Source organism: Raphanus sativus, unplaced genomic scaffold (genome assembly GCF_000801105.2).
Source record: "Raphanus sativus cultivar WK10039 unplaced genomic scaffold, ASM80110v3 Scaffold0102, whole genome shotgun sequence".
NCBI classification, from domain to species: Eukaryota; Viridiplantae; Streptophyta; class Magnoliopsida; order Brassicales; family Brassicaceae; genus Raphanus; species Raphanus sativus.
This window is the reverse complement of record NW_026615423.1, coordinates 1-15,585: the sequence shown is the minus strand read 5'-3', so window position 1 is coordinate 15,585 and position 15,585 is coordinate 1. Positions and strand designations below refer to the sequence as shown.

Genomic DNA, 15,585 nt, shown 5'->3' with positions numbered 1-15,585 from the left:
AGTATATACTTGAATAACTAGATATGTTGTGTGAAACAGTATTTCTCAAATAGATGTTATCCGGGGAAAAGTTTGAAAGACAATAGAAATAAGATGAAGATTTTTTCCCTCAAAGATTCTTATATTCAAAGATAAAACCATAATATCCAAAGTTTGAAATAATATGAAGACTAAAGACCTAAAAAACAGATATTGGTATGAAAGAGGAATAATAAAAAACAGGTCATATAAATTGAATATTGGTATGAAAGACGAATAATAAAACAAGTTGGACTGAGCATATATGTAGATTGGCGCAGGCGTCATATTAGCAGTAACGTTTGAATTTTTTTTAATAAAAATAGGTATCGAGAAAAAAACAACAAAAGACAACTCATTGACAAATCTCTTCTCAACCTTTTTAGTCAGAACATCTCAAATCACACAATTATCCAGTTCCCATATATCCAAGCATCATGTGAATATATGTATACATATAACCCAATCGAGGAAAACTAATTCCATTTAATTTCTTGAGAAATTTTCTTAGTCTAACTTAACATGACGTTTAAAGAGAAAATAACAAACAAAAAGCCGATAGTTAATTTAATGACCAAGAACATATGGAACTTGAAAAGTTCATTTTACCCCGAATTTGTTTCTTAGAAGTTAAAGATTCAAGGTCTCATGAGGGGAGGTTGGAAGCCATTAGTCTGCAGCCAATTTTGATGAGAAGTAGGAGTAGAATTAAAACTCTGATTGTGATTATGAGGAGAGAATCCTGATGATGCTGCAGCATTTGCCAACACTTGGTTTGCGGTGGTCTGACCATCAAACCGGTGGTTCTCAACCACAGGAAAGAGCGAGAATCCTCCTCCGCCGCCCCCAATGTTACTGCTTCCCGGAAACTACTTTACACCACACAGAAACATTGCTGTTATAAAAAGCAGAACCAACTGAAATTTAAACAAATACTAGGTGTTGATTGTTGTGTCTTTTACTAACTTGGTGAACTGAATTGGGGATATGGTTAACCATTCCGGTTTGACCTAGTCCGAGAATCTCATTAGAGTGGAAGGAATCTTGTTGGTTCATCTAAATAAAAAGAAAAATGTCTTTAACAAAATAATATAACTAAAGGTAAAAAAATTGTTGATAAACTATTAAACCTTTACCTTGAGCCGCATATCTTGACCCTTTTGCTTCAAATTGACCGAGTTTCCCAAACTCAAATCGAGGTTATGATCTTGTTGAATTGGATTCCCCGATGACTCTACACAGATTCAAAATCTTGAAATCAAGTTCTACTATATAATCAAGGATTAAAAGAAATATAAAACTACGAATAATTTGAATTGCTTTTACCGGCATTCAGTTCGTCCTTGTATATGCTTGAATCAAAGTTCGTCACAGCGTCTTTGCCATTACATTTGATTGCAGCTTTATCATAAGCTCTGAAGTTATTAAATAAATAAAAACATTATACGATTAGTATTTTCTAACAGTGTGTGCTGTTGAATCAGGGATGAAGACGTTTACCTAGCAGCCTCAACCTCGGTATCAAACAAACCCAAATAAACATACCTAAAATGAAGGATCCAGTAATCAAAACTCGTTACAATAACAAATTTATTAGCATAATAAAGAAAACAAACCGACGATTTTTTATTAATGTAAGTACTTTTTGCCTAAGAATTGACCCATTCGAGCTTCCCAACGACCACACTTATGCAAAGTGACACCTCTATACTTCGAACTTCCTCGGGGGAACCCTGTGCTTTGTCGGCGAAGTACGTGCACGAACTCTTCCTTAGTTAAATTCGTCATCTACCAACATGTTAAGGTTATTTTTACTTATCAATTAATCAATATATAGATTGCATCGTTTTTTGGTTACAGAGGAGTTACCTGCTTCATGTCATTATCATAATCTTCGATGTTAAAATTGATATCAGCTTCTACCCCACGGAATTTAATAGCAGCTCTATCATATGCTCTACATAAGATAATAAGAGAAATTTAAAAATTAAAAGACTTTTCAAGATTAAATACGTCTTGCTTATATTTTTAGTATTAAAGAGGGTCTATGAGAGAAGAAAACATACCGAGCAGCTGCATGAGCAGTGTCAAATCCACCTATTCAGGGAAATAATGATTTTATTTATATGAAAACATTTTTCAACAGCAGAATACAAAAAAAAGAAGGAAAAAACCTGAAAAAGAGAGTAAAATTACCTAAGTAAACCTGTTTGCCACAGTCCCTGAATTTCAGAAAAGCATATGAAAAACTTTATATTAAGATATTTGAATATGATTGGTTATATCAAATTAAAAGATGAGATTTTTTTTACTAAAATTAAATTACCAAATATGAGACTCCCATCTTCCGGTTCGCCGGTAAAACGTAACGCCTCTATACTGAGAACTCCTTGACCTTGGTCCACGCCGGCTCTTCTTTAACGGCTGTGCCGGCTCCACCACGGCAGCAACAGTTGCGGGTTTACCTACCGATGATCCGGTAGCTAGATCCGACTGAGAAAAGTTAACACCAAACCAGTGAGACCGAGGAAAGCCTGACCCGGGACCACCACTACCATCGTCTCCTACGCTAGATTCCATCTCCGGGAAGAACTGATGGGTGATAAGAGGGTTGTTGGGTCTGACCCGGTTAGGTTCATCATCATCGGATCCATCTTCGATGACTACAGCAGATGAACTTGAATTTGAGAAAGATCCGACCCGTTTACCCGGTGAAGAATAAGAAAACTCTTCAGATTCTTCTTGTCTGAATGTTTTGTGGGGTGAGTCGTTTAGATCCCACATTTTTTATGTTCTAAACCTTTTCTTTCTTGTTTTTGATGTTTGAGGTTTCAAACTTCAGTCCTCTCTCTGGTTTGATTCTCCTCAAGGTTGTAATCTAAATAAGAGAGAGAAACCAAACAAAAAGAGCTAGAGAGAGAGAGCGAGAGAGATGTTTCAGAGTTTGCTTCTTGATGACTTTCATTTTTATCCTTCCCTATATATTTTTACTTCCAGTGCCCTTTCTTTCTCTCTCTCTCCACTTTTTAATAATATTATTCTCTCTCTAACCACTTGCTTTCTTTGGAAAAAAATTTATATTCGAAACAATTCCTCGTATTGTAGTTTCTTTATTTTCTTATAAAAATATTTCCACTTTCATTATCAGCCAATGCATACAAATTACATCATCGCTGATTAATCAAAGATTCCATTATTAGTATGTAATTTCATGTTTTAAGAAACTAAAAGTCGACGGCTTGGTTTGGCAATCAATCTATAAAAGGTATTTTCTTCAAGAAAATGAATAATTTGATAGATTAATGAACCCACCCCACCACAGATTGGCCAAAAATTATATACTTTACCTCTTGGCGCGAAGCTTTTTCTCTGTTTTCTTCTTCTTTTATGTATGAATGAAAGTTAAGGGGATACAAAGACAAATACATCACGCATGAATCTATATATGTTAATGGTGTATATTTATGTACAATAAATATGTGTTCTCATGATAGGATAGATTAAAATAGATAAGATATTAAGCTTGATACTAAATACAAAAAAAAAGTTTGATACCAAATATATAATTTATTTATATATATGTTTATTTATAGCGAAGTTCCAAAAACAGCAGTTTCTTGAAGGCAAGCAAGTAATAGACTCCCACTATTGTTTTTTTTTTGGGCAAAAGACTCCCACTATTGTTATAGAGGAGTTGTTAGCTATAAAATACTACTAATAATATTTATAGGTTGTATATATTGCTTATAAGGCCTTATTGGTGTCAGTTTCTACTGCAATTAAAATACTTTGCCCACAACTTTTACTGTGCCTGAGAACATAAATCTGTTGATCGTTAATGGGTTGTTACAACCAAGGATTTTTAGATAAAATAATGTCCAACGTATTCCTAAAATAGTCTATCAAATTATACTAAGAGCATCATTATTGGTACTTAGCAAAAGTCCTTAATACACATATATACATATACATATAAAGTCCTTAGCAAATAATTATATACTTGGTTATTTGACTATTTGTTTGCATACCAAGTTACCAACAAACTAGATATTCTTTTGATAGCTAGTTCGTTTGATCCAAGTTAGGCAACATTGTTTGAATGAAATTGTTATTTACAAACGAGTAGTTCTCAATGCTGTAGACTATTCTGTCGCTAAGGATAAAATATAAAAAAAACCTTTGAAGAGATTTTTAGGGAATTGTTTTTCTCCAAAATTACACTAGTGGTCAAGTGATCATGTGACATCAAGATTTAGTGCAAACTGAAACTAATCAAGATTTGATTATATGGTATAATTTATATCCAAAACCTTCAATAGGAAACTTTAGTCAACATAGATGAGCTGCAAATAACACGTTCCTTCTTAAAAATTGCGATCCCTTAGGGCAAATATCCAGATCAAATTGCTGAAAATAATCTTTTCCAGATCCCATACATTAGTTTAGTGCATATTGTTACATTGATTTTGTTATTTTACGCATTCAGTTTTGTTGTCTTGGTGTAGCCATAAAAAATCCTATAAATTATAATATAGCATAGACAAAAAAATAGATAACTAATGGTTTACCTATGTTAAATTGCTAGAAATGCAATTATATTTCGGTGTTGTTGTATATTTTACTTAGAAACTTTAAGTTATCCCCACCCCACCAATCCACCATAACCTCGATCGGTTGTCCACTGTCCAGTACAAATATATAAATTAGAATACGTAGAACGAGTGGCGCTGAACAGATCAACCCTTGGGGGTAACTTGAATATACGATGAGAATACAAGGATACATACACATATACAAAGTGAATACTTACATCTAAAATAAAATAAAGGAAAAAAATTGGTTATAGAGAAGTATCAAAATAAGGAAAAAGGAATTATGAGAGGAAAAGGAAAATGTTACCAGAAAAGATCAATCCCTTAGTACGGACAAACTGAGGGGTCCACTTTTTCTTTCTTTCATCCACCGATGCTCTTTCGTTTCATCTCTTACCTCGTATTTTTTTCTCACACGCTCTACTACGCAAGTGTTACTCGATCCCTCATAACACCCGCGCGTGCTCGACACCACCTTGGATCCGAGACGCCGTTTAGTTTCTTCTGACCACAATGCTGGAGCCAACTATACTTTAGTTTTGTAATAAGATTGGATTGTTAGATTCGTATATTTGTTTGTGAGAGAAATCGTCATGCTTGACATCGTCTTCATCATTTTCTATTCTTAAAAATCCTTAAAAATCCTTAAAAATCCAAAAAAACAGTTTAAAATAGAAACCTCCACAATAATCAATAAGGAAATAAAATAATTTTTAATAAGAGAAAACAATGCAAGTAAAAAATACAGATGGAGAGAAAAGGAGAAGTACTGGTGTCCGAAAGGGAAACATACAATTTTATTTCGTGCTTTTGTAGTTTGGTCCAAAAAAAAAGACTGTGGCTAACAAAATTTATACAAAAAGTTGCCAAATCACTACCCACTTCGTGAAATTACCACCGAGTTATTATTATTATTATTATTATTATTATGTGCAAGTATTTTCTTATTTAAGGAATGGATCATAGGAATCCAAGAGTTAAATGTTTGCATCAGTGTATTATTTTCTTTTTTCAAATGTTAATATAAATTCGTCAAATGTTTCTGGTTTTTAAAATTAGATAAAGTTGCCACCTGGTTTATTTTATTTTTGTAACCACCCATATTTCCTATAATTTATTCATTTCTTTAACAGTTTACAAAATTGTTTCAAGGCCATAATTTTTATATTTTTTTTTTGTTCTTTTTTCAAACATTTTAATTCTTTTATATATAAAAACTACTAAGCAAAACCAGTGAAACATGCAACAATATCTTTAACCTAAGCACCTAACAAGCTTTTTACATGAGACACGCTGTACATATTTTGAGTGGGATGCGATAACAAACATTCCAATAATGGGTTTCGTTGAACATGTTGCTTTCCTCAAGTGGAAACTACTGCTCTTCTCTCTCAACGTCCCACTATCTCTCTCTCCCTGTATATTCTATACACAAACCCATATGCATTATTATTAGCATACCGAAGCTGATTTGTTAGAGATGTGATATGTCTGTGGCTTGATCTTATACATACATAATCATATCTTTATGTACACTATAATATTACAAAACATATACGTATATGTCGATAATAATTAAAGCCCACGGCCCACCTTTCAGAGAGATACTCTGTCCAACAAAAAGGCCCACAAAGGACCACCATTATTCTCAATCACCTCGTGATTTTTGTGTGTAAATCTACAACAAATGCTCCCAGATAAAACAAAACTAAAGAAAACAAAGTAAAATTCTTAGGGGCTGTTATTGGTTTGTGATTTTAAAATAGTTTTGATGATTTTAAAATTAAAACAGTTTACTGAATTTTAAAAGAGTTTAGATTTTCTTAAAATTTTGTGAAAGAGTTTTATAGATTATATAAGAGATAACTATAAACTTTTGTAGAGTTTATCAACAAGTATTGCGTAATATTATGTTGTTGTATTTGTTATTATCTTTATTTTTATATTGAGCATTCATTTTCTATGAACTGTTTCCTTATCAAGTCGTAACAGTTTAGAAGTTTTTCCAAAAATTTGCAGATGTGAAGGTATGTAATAGATTGTTGACTTTGTTTCGTCATGCATAAAACTATTTGATAGTATGTATAGTTTCTTAATTTCAGAGATGACTTTTGAAATATTTGGTATCACACTATGTTTTTGGCTTTTCCCGGATCTATGTTCGATTATCAAGAGATTCTCGTTTGTATTAGGGATAGATTACTGGTTCATGTTATTTTAAGGTGAATTGTTTTACGTTGGCAAGATCACCCATGATCGGACGTTACAAAGATATATTAGTTATGAGAAATCTTTGAGAATACATGATCAATGTGCAATACTTTAATAAAAAAGATTTATGAAGAAAAACGTGGAAAATCAGTAAACTAATAACAACAGATTTCAAAATAATGATAAATCAGTTTTTTTCCTTTCTTTTTGAATAACACAAGATTTTTATTGATTTTATAAAATAATGAATTCAATAACTCTAGATTTTCAAAAACTTTTAATTACTTATTATAAATCCTTAAACTAATAACACCAGACTTTAAAATAGTTTTGTTAAGTCTTAATGCAATAACACCTGAATTATTAAAAAATACAAATCTCAAAAACTCTTTATAAATATAGAATCCAATAACACCCCCTTATTTTCGGCTAATATTATTAGACCTTTATACTCTCTCGTTATGCGACATATATAATACGACAAAATGTACTAAAAGAAGAGTTATTATTGTATGTAAGATTAAGTAAAAGTACAATCGATACCGTAGGAAATCATTTATACAAATCTACAAAGACTTATTTGATGTCGAAAACAAATGTAGGCTTTTATTATTCTGTTTCCTTGGAAATTAAAATACAAATTACGTTCACACAAGCCGCAATGAGATACATGTATATGTTAATATGCCTAGTACATTAACCAAAACATAAATAAAATAATCAATGCTACATCTACCTGATTCTACTTGCCTATGCTCACATAGTGTGGACGAGTAACAATAAATTCAATTTCTTAGTACATAATTGAATTTCATATGTCATAAATGATGCAGAAAATATTAGCTACTTGAACTAATAGATCTACGTAGACCATACATGTATAAATTAATATACCCAACTAGTAGTTTGGATTTGATAGTAGTGATTTAAATGCAAATCAAAACTGTGGATCTTGTTGGGTAATGGGTAAATATACTCATTCGCCACTGGCATAATATGATAAATGATAAATCAATCATATACAACGTTGTTATGTATTTAGGAGATAAGGATTTACAACTAAGTGCATATCCAAAGGTTCTAGATATGTCTAAGGAATGACTGGTTTCTCCACTACCACAAACAAACGCAGTTTTTGCGGTTCGTAGCGGTTGTTGGCGTTTCGAAACAATCACAGAAAATGCTACAAATCGCTTCAAACCGCTCCGAACCTCTTAAAATCAAAAGCTGGTTCTAACTAGCGTTTGCGGTTGCGGGCGATTGCGGAAGAATAAATTATTTTTCCTTAAAAACAAAATAAATAAAATAATACTAAAAATATCCAATAAAATTTTTAAATTGAAATAATAGAAATTATAAAATATATACATATTATATTTTAATTTATATCATAAATTTTTAAAACCAAAATATTTTCTATAAAACGTAAATATTGTTAATTTATTATTTAACATATGGTGCAATTGGTAGTTTACCAGTCATAAGAGTCTTGCAAACGCAACAATTTCTAACCGCTGTACCAGTCGTACAAATCTCTCGAAAATGCTTGAAACCGCAACCATCCGCACCCGTAAACTCTCGCAACCGCAACTGCAACCGCTGCGATTAAACCAGTCAGACCTTAAATTTTTAATTTGCAAATCTTGGAATCGCAATCGAGTCCGAGATTAACGAACGTGGAAAACATCGGACGGTATCGATAAAATCTCTCTCTGTGAGTTGTCCAAATCTTGTTAAGCTTTCCAAATATCCTCAAGTAGGATTCGTTTTATGTGATATTTTATCATCACTCAATGTGGGGGCCATGTGAACGGGCTGATAGTGGATAATACTCCTCGATGTCTTCACGGTAGGTAATTTTTATATGTTGTAGTTTGTTTTTAATCCTTCCAATACAATTGGATGCGACTCGTGATAGCGAACTAATTTTCTACGTACCTAATGTATCTACAAGAAAATGTTAGATTAGCTAACTTTCGAATGACAACAAAATTGGAGTGAAAGCAAAACCAGCAGATGTAATTTTAAAAGTGTCAAAATAGGAAAGCCTTTGTTAAAAAAGGTCGGAATAGAAACCTTTTTTCTTTGTTCACTAGTCAGAATATAAACATATTACGTAGAAAAATGAGAAAAATTGACTTATTTGTCAATAAAATCGAATGTTATTAGTAATCAATGAAAATTAAACAAACGAAGGGTAAATCACTGTATAGGAGAGGTTAACAAAAAAAACTGGGGGTTAAATTATTGAGAGGTTAACAAAAAATTCTGAAGGAGACGACAAAAAAAGGGACAAAGGGAAACACGTTAATGTGCAAATATAGAAAGGAGTCAGGAACTTAGGTACGATGTCCATACGTTTTGCGGTCCAAAGACTTTCCATTTTTGTAAATCTTTGAAATTAACCCCCCACTTGTTTTCCCAAACATCATTTGACACCGACGACACACACAAAACACTTTCTTTTAAATTATGTTTTTGTTTTTGTTGGTACTATTTTGAAACCACACCCAAATACTAGTACGGTCCCATTTGCAATAATTCACGTTAGTTAATGGAGGGACCAACGAATTATTCCAACTTTTCAAGTTTTCACTAATATGGGAATCATTTCCTTTTTCACTTTTATTTTGCTTTTAGTTTGCTTCGATGCTTCAGACAAAATAAATAAATCAGTGATGGACGGATAATAGGGCCTAACTGAGGTCAAGGCAAAGAGAAACACATGCAGTATGAATGTATGATTCTTTCTTTTTTTTAAAGTGGTGAAAATATCTCATCAAGGGTAGTTGGCAGCTAACATGTTTTAAAACGACAAGTTTTAAAATACAACAAATTGCTGAATCTCACTAAAATAGCATGTTTAATATTCCGTTTCAGAGGAACAGATTTGTTTGTAAAATTTTTAGTATGGAATAACGGACGAGAAGAGACTTTAACCTAATGATAAAAAGATTTTGCAATACAAAATGAAAATATATAGGTTTTGCATTCATTGTCTATGTATCAAAATATTTATATGCTTTGTATAGCAATTAGTTCGTATATCGTGATTCTGTGCATGCTATTTGTTTGTAATATTATTAGTATGGAATAACGGACGAGAAGAGACTTAAATCTAATGATAAAAAGATCTTGCAATACAAAATATAGAGTTATTCTTGCAAGGAAATAAAGTAAATGCAAGTTATATTATATTTTTAAAATATAGAAAAAATAGTAATTGATAAAAAACGAAAATTTAAAAATAAATTTAATAACTTTTAAACCGTAAAAAAAATAAAAAATACTAAACTCTAAACCCTTGGATAAATCCTAAACCCTTGGATAAATCTTAATCTCTAAATTATAAACACTAGACACTAAATGTTAAAACACTAAACCATTAATACTAAACCCTAAACCGTAAACCCTTGTGTAAATTCTAAACCGTTGGATAAATCATAAATTCTTGGACTTATAACTTGTAGTTCATCTGAAGGTTTAGAGATTGATGTTTAAAATTTAGGGGTTAGAGTTTTGTATTTTGTTGACAGTGTTAAAAATATTTTAATTTTTTTTACAACTACTATTTATTTTTATTTATTTTTATCCTTTTTATTTTAAAAACATAATATAACTTAGTAATTATTTTATTTCCTTTTATAAAAGATACTAAATCTAAAATAAGACAATGCTATTGGTTGTTGTGAACCTCCATAGGGAGTGAACCCAAGAAAAAGTCCAAAATATATAGGTTTTGCATTCATTGTCTATGTATCAAAATATTTATATGCTTTGTATAGCAATTAGTTCGTATATCGTGATTCTGTGCATGCTGTGGATTATTATTGATATTATTTTTTAAATACAATGGCCATGGTCTCATTTTAGGTAATGACCTCCAATAAATTATACTTATATACACCACATCTCTGCTGGGTTAATTGAAATAGAGTTCGACTCTACAATTCCACCTAGCGTGAGGTTTGAATGGACCAGTCTGGCCTTGGTGAACAAAATGACATTGATGTGTTTTTAACTTTTTATTAGTTTTGACGTAGACGAAAACAAAATTAATAGTTAGAATATTATAAACTCAGTGAAGTCATTAACAAGCCAATATATCATAGAAAATTCGAAGGACCACGTAAACAACTTGAGCGATTATAAAAGCAACAAATTGAGTGTCATCGAAGGCAAGATCATTCGTGTAATTGGTCAAAAAAGATCCTTTGAGTACTATGAACCACGTTAAACTAAACAAAAATTATCTGTCTGAATGGATCCGTCATTTTGTATTGGCGGTAATGAAGCCTTCAAATTTTCAATTTTCACCAATCAAAAAAGTATTTGAAGTTTTCTGGCCCAAAAACCAACAAACTAATAAAGATCCAATTTAAAAAGTACGTAAAGGTGTGCCTGGTTCGAATTTCTTTAATTTATCGGTTTGAAACATAAACCGGTTTGGTTAAAATGAATTAAAAAGAAAGAAAAAAAGAGATAGTCACGGTTCTTCGCTTTTCCCAATACAAACGCAGAGATATCGTGATCTCTCTCTCTCTCTCTCTTTCCAACTCTTATCACTTCCGGCGATCTTTCCCTCCGACGTTCGATGGACGCCGTCGTCCATGCTTGTCCACTCTCCATCACGCGCCTACGCGCACCGCTCTCGGCTTCTTCTCCAACTCTTTTCCCGCCGAGATTCCTCTCCATCAACTCCACCTTCTCCCCCACTCTCAGCTCCCTCTCCAACTCCCGAGGTCCTTCAGCTTCCTCCGCCGGCGCCACGTTAACGGCGAAGTCCTCTTCGGTATGCTCTTTTGCGTCTTAGGTTTTTGGGAATTGTGATAGATCAGGTTGTGTTAGGTTATTAGATTCGTCTCTATTCACTATGATCGAACATGGTGCAAGTTGAACAATGAGATAGTGACGACATTTGTGCATTTGATTATAGAATTGGATTGACTAAAGTGTTGTACAAGTAACCAAGGGGTTTGGTTTGAGCTTATAGGATGTACTTTTTTGAATGTTACTGTAGCCAAGAAGTGGAGTGTACACTGTTGGTGAGTTCATGACTAAGAAGGATGACTTGCATGTGGTCAAACCTACCACCACTGTTGATGAAGGTATCACTCATATGTTGAATTATAAAATTAAATTACAAAATGACTGTTACTGTAGCCAAGAACTGATGTGTTGTTATGTCACATATATCTTATATTAATTCAAAATAAAATTTTATGAAATATTTATATATATTGCCGTACTGTGTCCATATTTTTTTAAATTTTTTTACTGTTTTCCGTCCTCGTTTCTGTTCATGTATCCCTCTCGGTGCAACATAGGGTAACAGATTGCTTGGAACATGCAATGCTGTGTTTTGTGATTCAATTTTGTAACAACTCTTTTGTTCCCTTCTTAACAGCTCTAGAAATCCTTGTGGAGAATAGGATTACAGGATTTCCTGTGATCGACCAAGACTGGAAGCTGGTTAGTATCCACTTTTGTATGCCTACTCATAGAGGTTCACATGAGTCCAAACCTAATCATTGTTGCTGCAGGTTGGGCTTGTTTCAGATTATGATTTGTTGGCTCTGGACTCCATCTCTGGTAAATGGGCCGTCTAACAACCTCCTCAGTGTATTTGGTTTCCTTTGTTTGCAAAGATATTTTTGATTTTGGTGGAGAAAGATGAAAGCTATTTGATCACATGGTGGTATAAGATAAAAATATCAGTGTTATGATGATGATCTTGTGTCTCATTTGTTTCTAGATAGCACGCTCAATTGTGAAATGATCAAAAAGCTTCTTCTCTTAACCTTTGAATTTTTTTTTTTTGGAACACCCCTTTTGAAATCTTATTTACTGTTTTTTCTTGCTTATCAATACAGGTAGTGGAAGTACAGAAAATGCCATGTTCCCTGAGGTTGACAGCACCTGGAAAGTATGTGGCCCTCTCTTTTATTATTAACAATTTTAACCCTGAATGATTTTCAGATCACTCATTCTTATGTTTCTCTCACGTTACCAGCAGTAGATTGTGTGAATTGGACTTTACTACGAAGTTTTTCTGATTAATTGACTCAATTACCATTGCACATAATTTCATCTAATTGCCTTCAACTCATATCTCTAGTTTAAGTAGACAGAACTCTGTGCAAGTGGATTAAATGTTTGACATAATAAAACTTCTCAATAAATTGTTTCTATGCATTCTGTATCTTGTAATGTTCTTGTATTGTATCATGTTGATCTGATTAAAAAAATTGCAGACTTTCAATGCAGTGCAAAAGCTACTGAGCAAAACCAATGGGAAGCTTGTTGGAGATTTAATGACACCAGCTCCAGTTGTTGTTGAGGAAAATACCAACCTCGAAGATGCTGCTAAGTTACTGTCTTTACTTTATTTTCAGTGCCGTCAATTATGTTCACCCTTCCCTAACTTGATATTCTTGTTCTGTTTCCCACTAGAATCTTGCTCGAGACCAAATATCGCAGGCTCCCTGTGGTAGATTCCCATGGAAAATTGGTAAGGAGATTTAACATTCTACCCATCTCACACTTAAGTTTAAAGTTGCATAATCTTTCTTATGCATCGCTTATCCTTTTTATATATTCCTCCAAATAAAAGGTTGGTATTATCACAAGAGGTAACGTGGTTAGAGCTGCACTTCAAATAAAGCGCGCTGGTGATAGGAACGCTTGAATAAGATACAAACAAAAACCAAGAAAATAGGTTGTAGAGAGGAAATCAACATGGAACAAACATTATCCAGATAATAAGAGTGAGTGCTCAACAGTGTACCTTGTACTAGAATTATATTAACTTGTATTACAAGAGTTCCGCATCTTATGTCGGTCACAAGGAACTCAGCTTTTGTTGAAGTCTGTCTGGTAAGTGGTAAGTACACTACTTACTTTTTTTTCTTACAGAATCAGCTTCTCTTTTTGTTTGATAGGTTAGGTTATCAGATTCTTTTGGTATTTGATTCTCAATCCAATAATGCTTTTCAAATTATATTTAATTTATAAAAAACAAAATTTAAAAATGACTTTAGCAGTTAGAACTTGGATAATAGAGACAGAGCTTTAGTTGTTAAGATCAGACAAGTTAAAGTAGACCCACTTACCATATTTGCTTTGTAGGACACTCTGCGACTCGGCTGCCCCATCTCTTAACTCGAAACACTCACTTCTGTTTCCTTAAGTATACTGCTTCTTCTGTTGCTATCCATTCACCGACGTGTTTCCATCCGAATTTTATATACTGTACATGACATCATACTCACTGTACTGAAGAGTTTGAACACAACCAAACATTTAACACTTTTACGATGATTTAAATTTAGAAAGGAGTGATCGAGTGAAAACTATTTATGGAAAACATATCATTACACTAATAGTAGCAGTAGTAAAAATCAGTAATCACAAACTCAGTAAAGAGGTGCATGTTAGCAACCTCCGCGCATCATAAAGACAAACATTCTCTAAAAATCTTACTTCTACAACGTTTTTGTTTTTTTTTGGTTTGGTTTTAAGTGGATTCCCTTCCTAATCGTCATCTGAAGTTTCCGGGTCCGGTAACTTGTTTAAATCGACCGCTTCCCATGACGCGTTACACCTCTTAAACCCTTCCTTACTAGTACACTCATGCTGACCATCGTTAAGACGATAATCACTATGATTAACACTATGATCATCATCCACGTAATCATGATTACCACGTTGATATTGTTGATGATGATGCTGACGATTCCCTCCCGCCGCTTCTAACGCATCCACTTGCGCTCCAACCTCCGCCGCTTTTCTCCTTATGTAAGCCGCCGACATATCCCCACAGCCGTTTCCTCCCGCTACCTTAACGCCGGCTAAAAGCTCCGGGAAATTAAGCCGAGCAGACGGACCTCGGAGATAGAACACCGCCGTGTCGTAAGCTCTCGCCGCCGCCTCGGGAGTTGAGTAAGAGCCAAGCCAGATCCTCGACCGTTTGTTAGGCTCTCTTATCTCCGCCACCCACTTCCCCCACTTCCTCATCCTTATCCCTTTATACGGTTTCTCTCTCTTCCTCGCCGTCGCAACCGCCGAAGTAGGAACAGCCGCCGCCACTTCCATCACTATTCCAAAAACATAAAACAACGAAAGAATATCAACTTTCTTTCCGATCTAGAGACTTTCTTATAAGCAGAAAGATTTAGAGAAGAGCAAGAAGATGTGAAGTTGACGGCGAAGCGATTACATGCGGAGGGAGACTGATGAACACGTGGGCCAAGAAGAGATGAGAGGAACACGAAACTGCAAAAGAGAAGTTCAAAAAACCACCGACACTAATCTCTTAACCACTTTCGCATATATATTTTCTTACTTCTACTTTTCGTTTCTCTCTATATATTCTAAGACAGAGACAACAATCTCACCTTCCCTGACAATTTAATATATACACATATAGCTAAAATAGTCTTTATTATTAAATGAGTCTTTGTTGTTTGGACGGAATTAAAATATTAGTGTTAAATACGCTAATGCACCTTATTTTAATAAGCTCGTCGGCTCTTTCCATTGGACGGTTATAAAATTAATTTCTATATAGTATAACAAAATGATTTTAATTCTTCTTTTAATGTTTTAGTTCAGTATTGCATATTCCCCAATTCACAATTTATTTCGTAAAAGTCTATGCCAGTTTCTTATTCGTTAGCTCCTTGAATGATCGTTTTCTAAATTATATTACGTTATACAAACTTAAATACATAGTATTGAGTATGTATTGGACTATGTAGTTCAA

General features: G+C 33.5%; 3 protein-coding genes across 5 annotated transcripts; 1 reads left to right on the top strand and 2 right to left on the bottom strand.

Moving 5' to 3' along the window:
• Positions 1-376: 376 nt before the first annotated feature.
• On the bottom strand, positions 377-2,979 carry LOC108848457 (floral homeotic protein APETALA 2). 3 transcript variants are annotated; one of them, XM_018621827.2, is made up of 10 exons: positions 2,345-2,977; positions 2,215-2,240; positions 2,085-2,115; positions 1,888-1,975; positions 1,661-1,806; positions 1,519-1,563; positions 1,345-1,433; positions 1,155-1,252; positions 985-1,074; positions 377-887 (listed from the first exon to the last, which is right to left on the bottom strand). In XM_018621827.2, exons 1-10 carry the CDS (start codon positions 2,800-2,802, stop codon positions 657-659), a joined length of 1,302 nt encoding a protein of 433 aa, XP_018477329.1. In that variant the 5' UTR covers positions 2,803-2,977; the 3' UTR covers positions 377-656. The 3 variants fall into 3 exon arrangements, with proteins under 3 accessions (XP_018477329.1, XP_056851982.1, XP_056851983.1); XM_056996003.1 differs by having other exon boundaries at positions 749-890; positions 2,345-2,979; XM_056996002.1 differs by lacking the exon at positions 985-1,074 and having other exon boundaries at positions 2,345-2,978.
• An 8,337-nt stretch (positions 2,980-11,316) lies between these two features.
• On the top strand, positions 11,317-13,821 carry LOC130501113 (CBS domain-containing protein CBSX1, chloroplastic-like). The gene is made up of 8 exons (XM_056996004.1): positions 11,317-11,613; positions 11,842-11,929; positions 12,229-12,293; positions 12,365-12,413; positions 12,695-12,747; positions 13,076-13,191; positions 13,275-13,332; positions 13,435-13,821. Exons 1-8 carry the CDS (start codon positions 11,416-11,418, stop codon positions 13,507-13,509), a joined length of 702 nt encoding a protein of 233 aa, XP_056851984.1. The 5' UTR covers positions 11,317-11,415; the 3' UTR covers positions 13,510-13,821.
• Positions 13,822-14,101: 280 nt separating this feature from the next.
• LOC108851450 (ethylene-responsive transcription factor RAP2-10) lies at positions 14,102-15,342 on the bottom strand. The gene is made up of 2 exons (XM_018624883.2): positions 15,040-15,342; positions 14,102-14,917 (listed from the first exon to the last, which is right to left on the bottom strand). Exon 2 carries the CDS (start codon positions 14,913-14,915, stop codon positions 14,355-14,357), a length of 561 nt encoding a protein of 186 aa, XP_018480385.2. The 5' UTR covers positions 14,916-14,917; positions 15,040-15,342; the 3' UTR covers positions 14,102-14,354.
• Between the last annotated feature and the right edge of the window lie 243 nt (positions 15,343-15,585).

Coding starts and splice junctions, on each gene's coding strand:
- LOC130501113 (XM_056996004.1), top strand. CDS start 11,416: ATGGACGCCGTCGTCCATGCTTGTCCACTCTCCATCACGCGCCTACGC. Junction 13,192..13,274: donor AACCTCGAAGATGCTGCTAA/GTTACTGTCTTT, acceptor GTTTCCCACTAG/AATCTTGCTCGAGACCAAAT. Junction 13,333..13,434: donor TAGATTCCCATGGAAAATTG/GTAAGGAGATTT, acceptor TCCAAATAAAAG/GTTGGTATTATCACAAGAGG.
- LOC108851450 (XM_018624883.2), bottom strand. CDS start 14,915: ATGGAAGTGGCGGCGGCTGTTCCTACTTCGGCGGTTGCGACGGCGAGG.
- LOC108848457 (XM_018621827.2), bottom strand. CDS start 2,802: ATGTGGGATCTAAACGACTCACCCCACAAAACATTCAGACAAGAAGAA. Junction 2,241..2,344: donor AGATGGGAGTCTCATATTTG/GTAATTTAATTT, acceptor TCTGAAATTCAG/GGACTGTGGCAAACAGGTTT. Junction 1,253..1,344: donor CAAGGACGAACTGAATGCCG/GTAAAAGCAATT, acceptor GAATCTGTGTAG/AGTCATCGGGGAATCCAATT.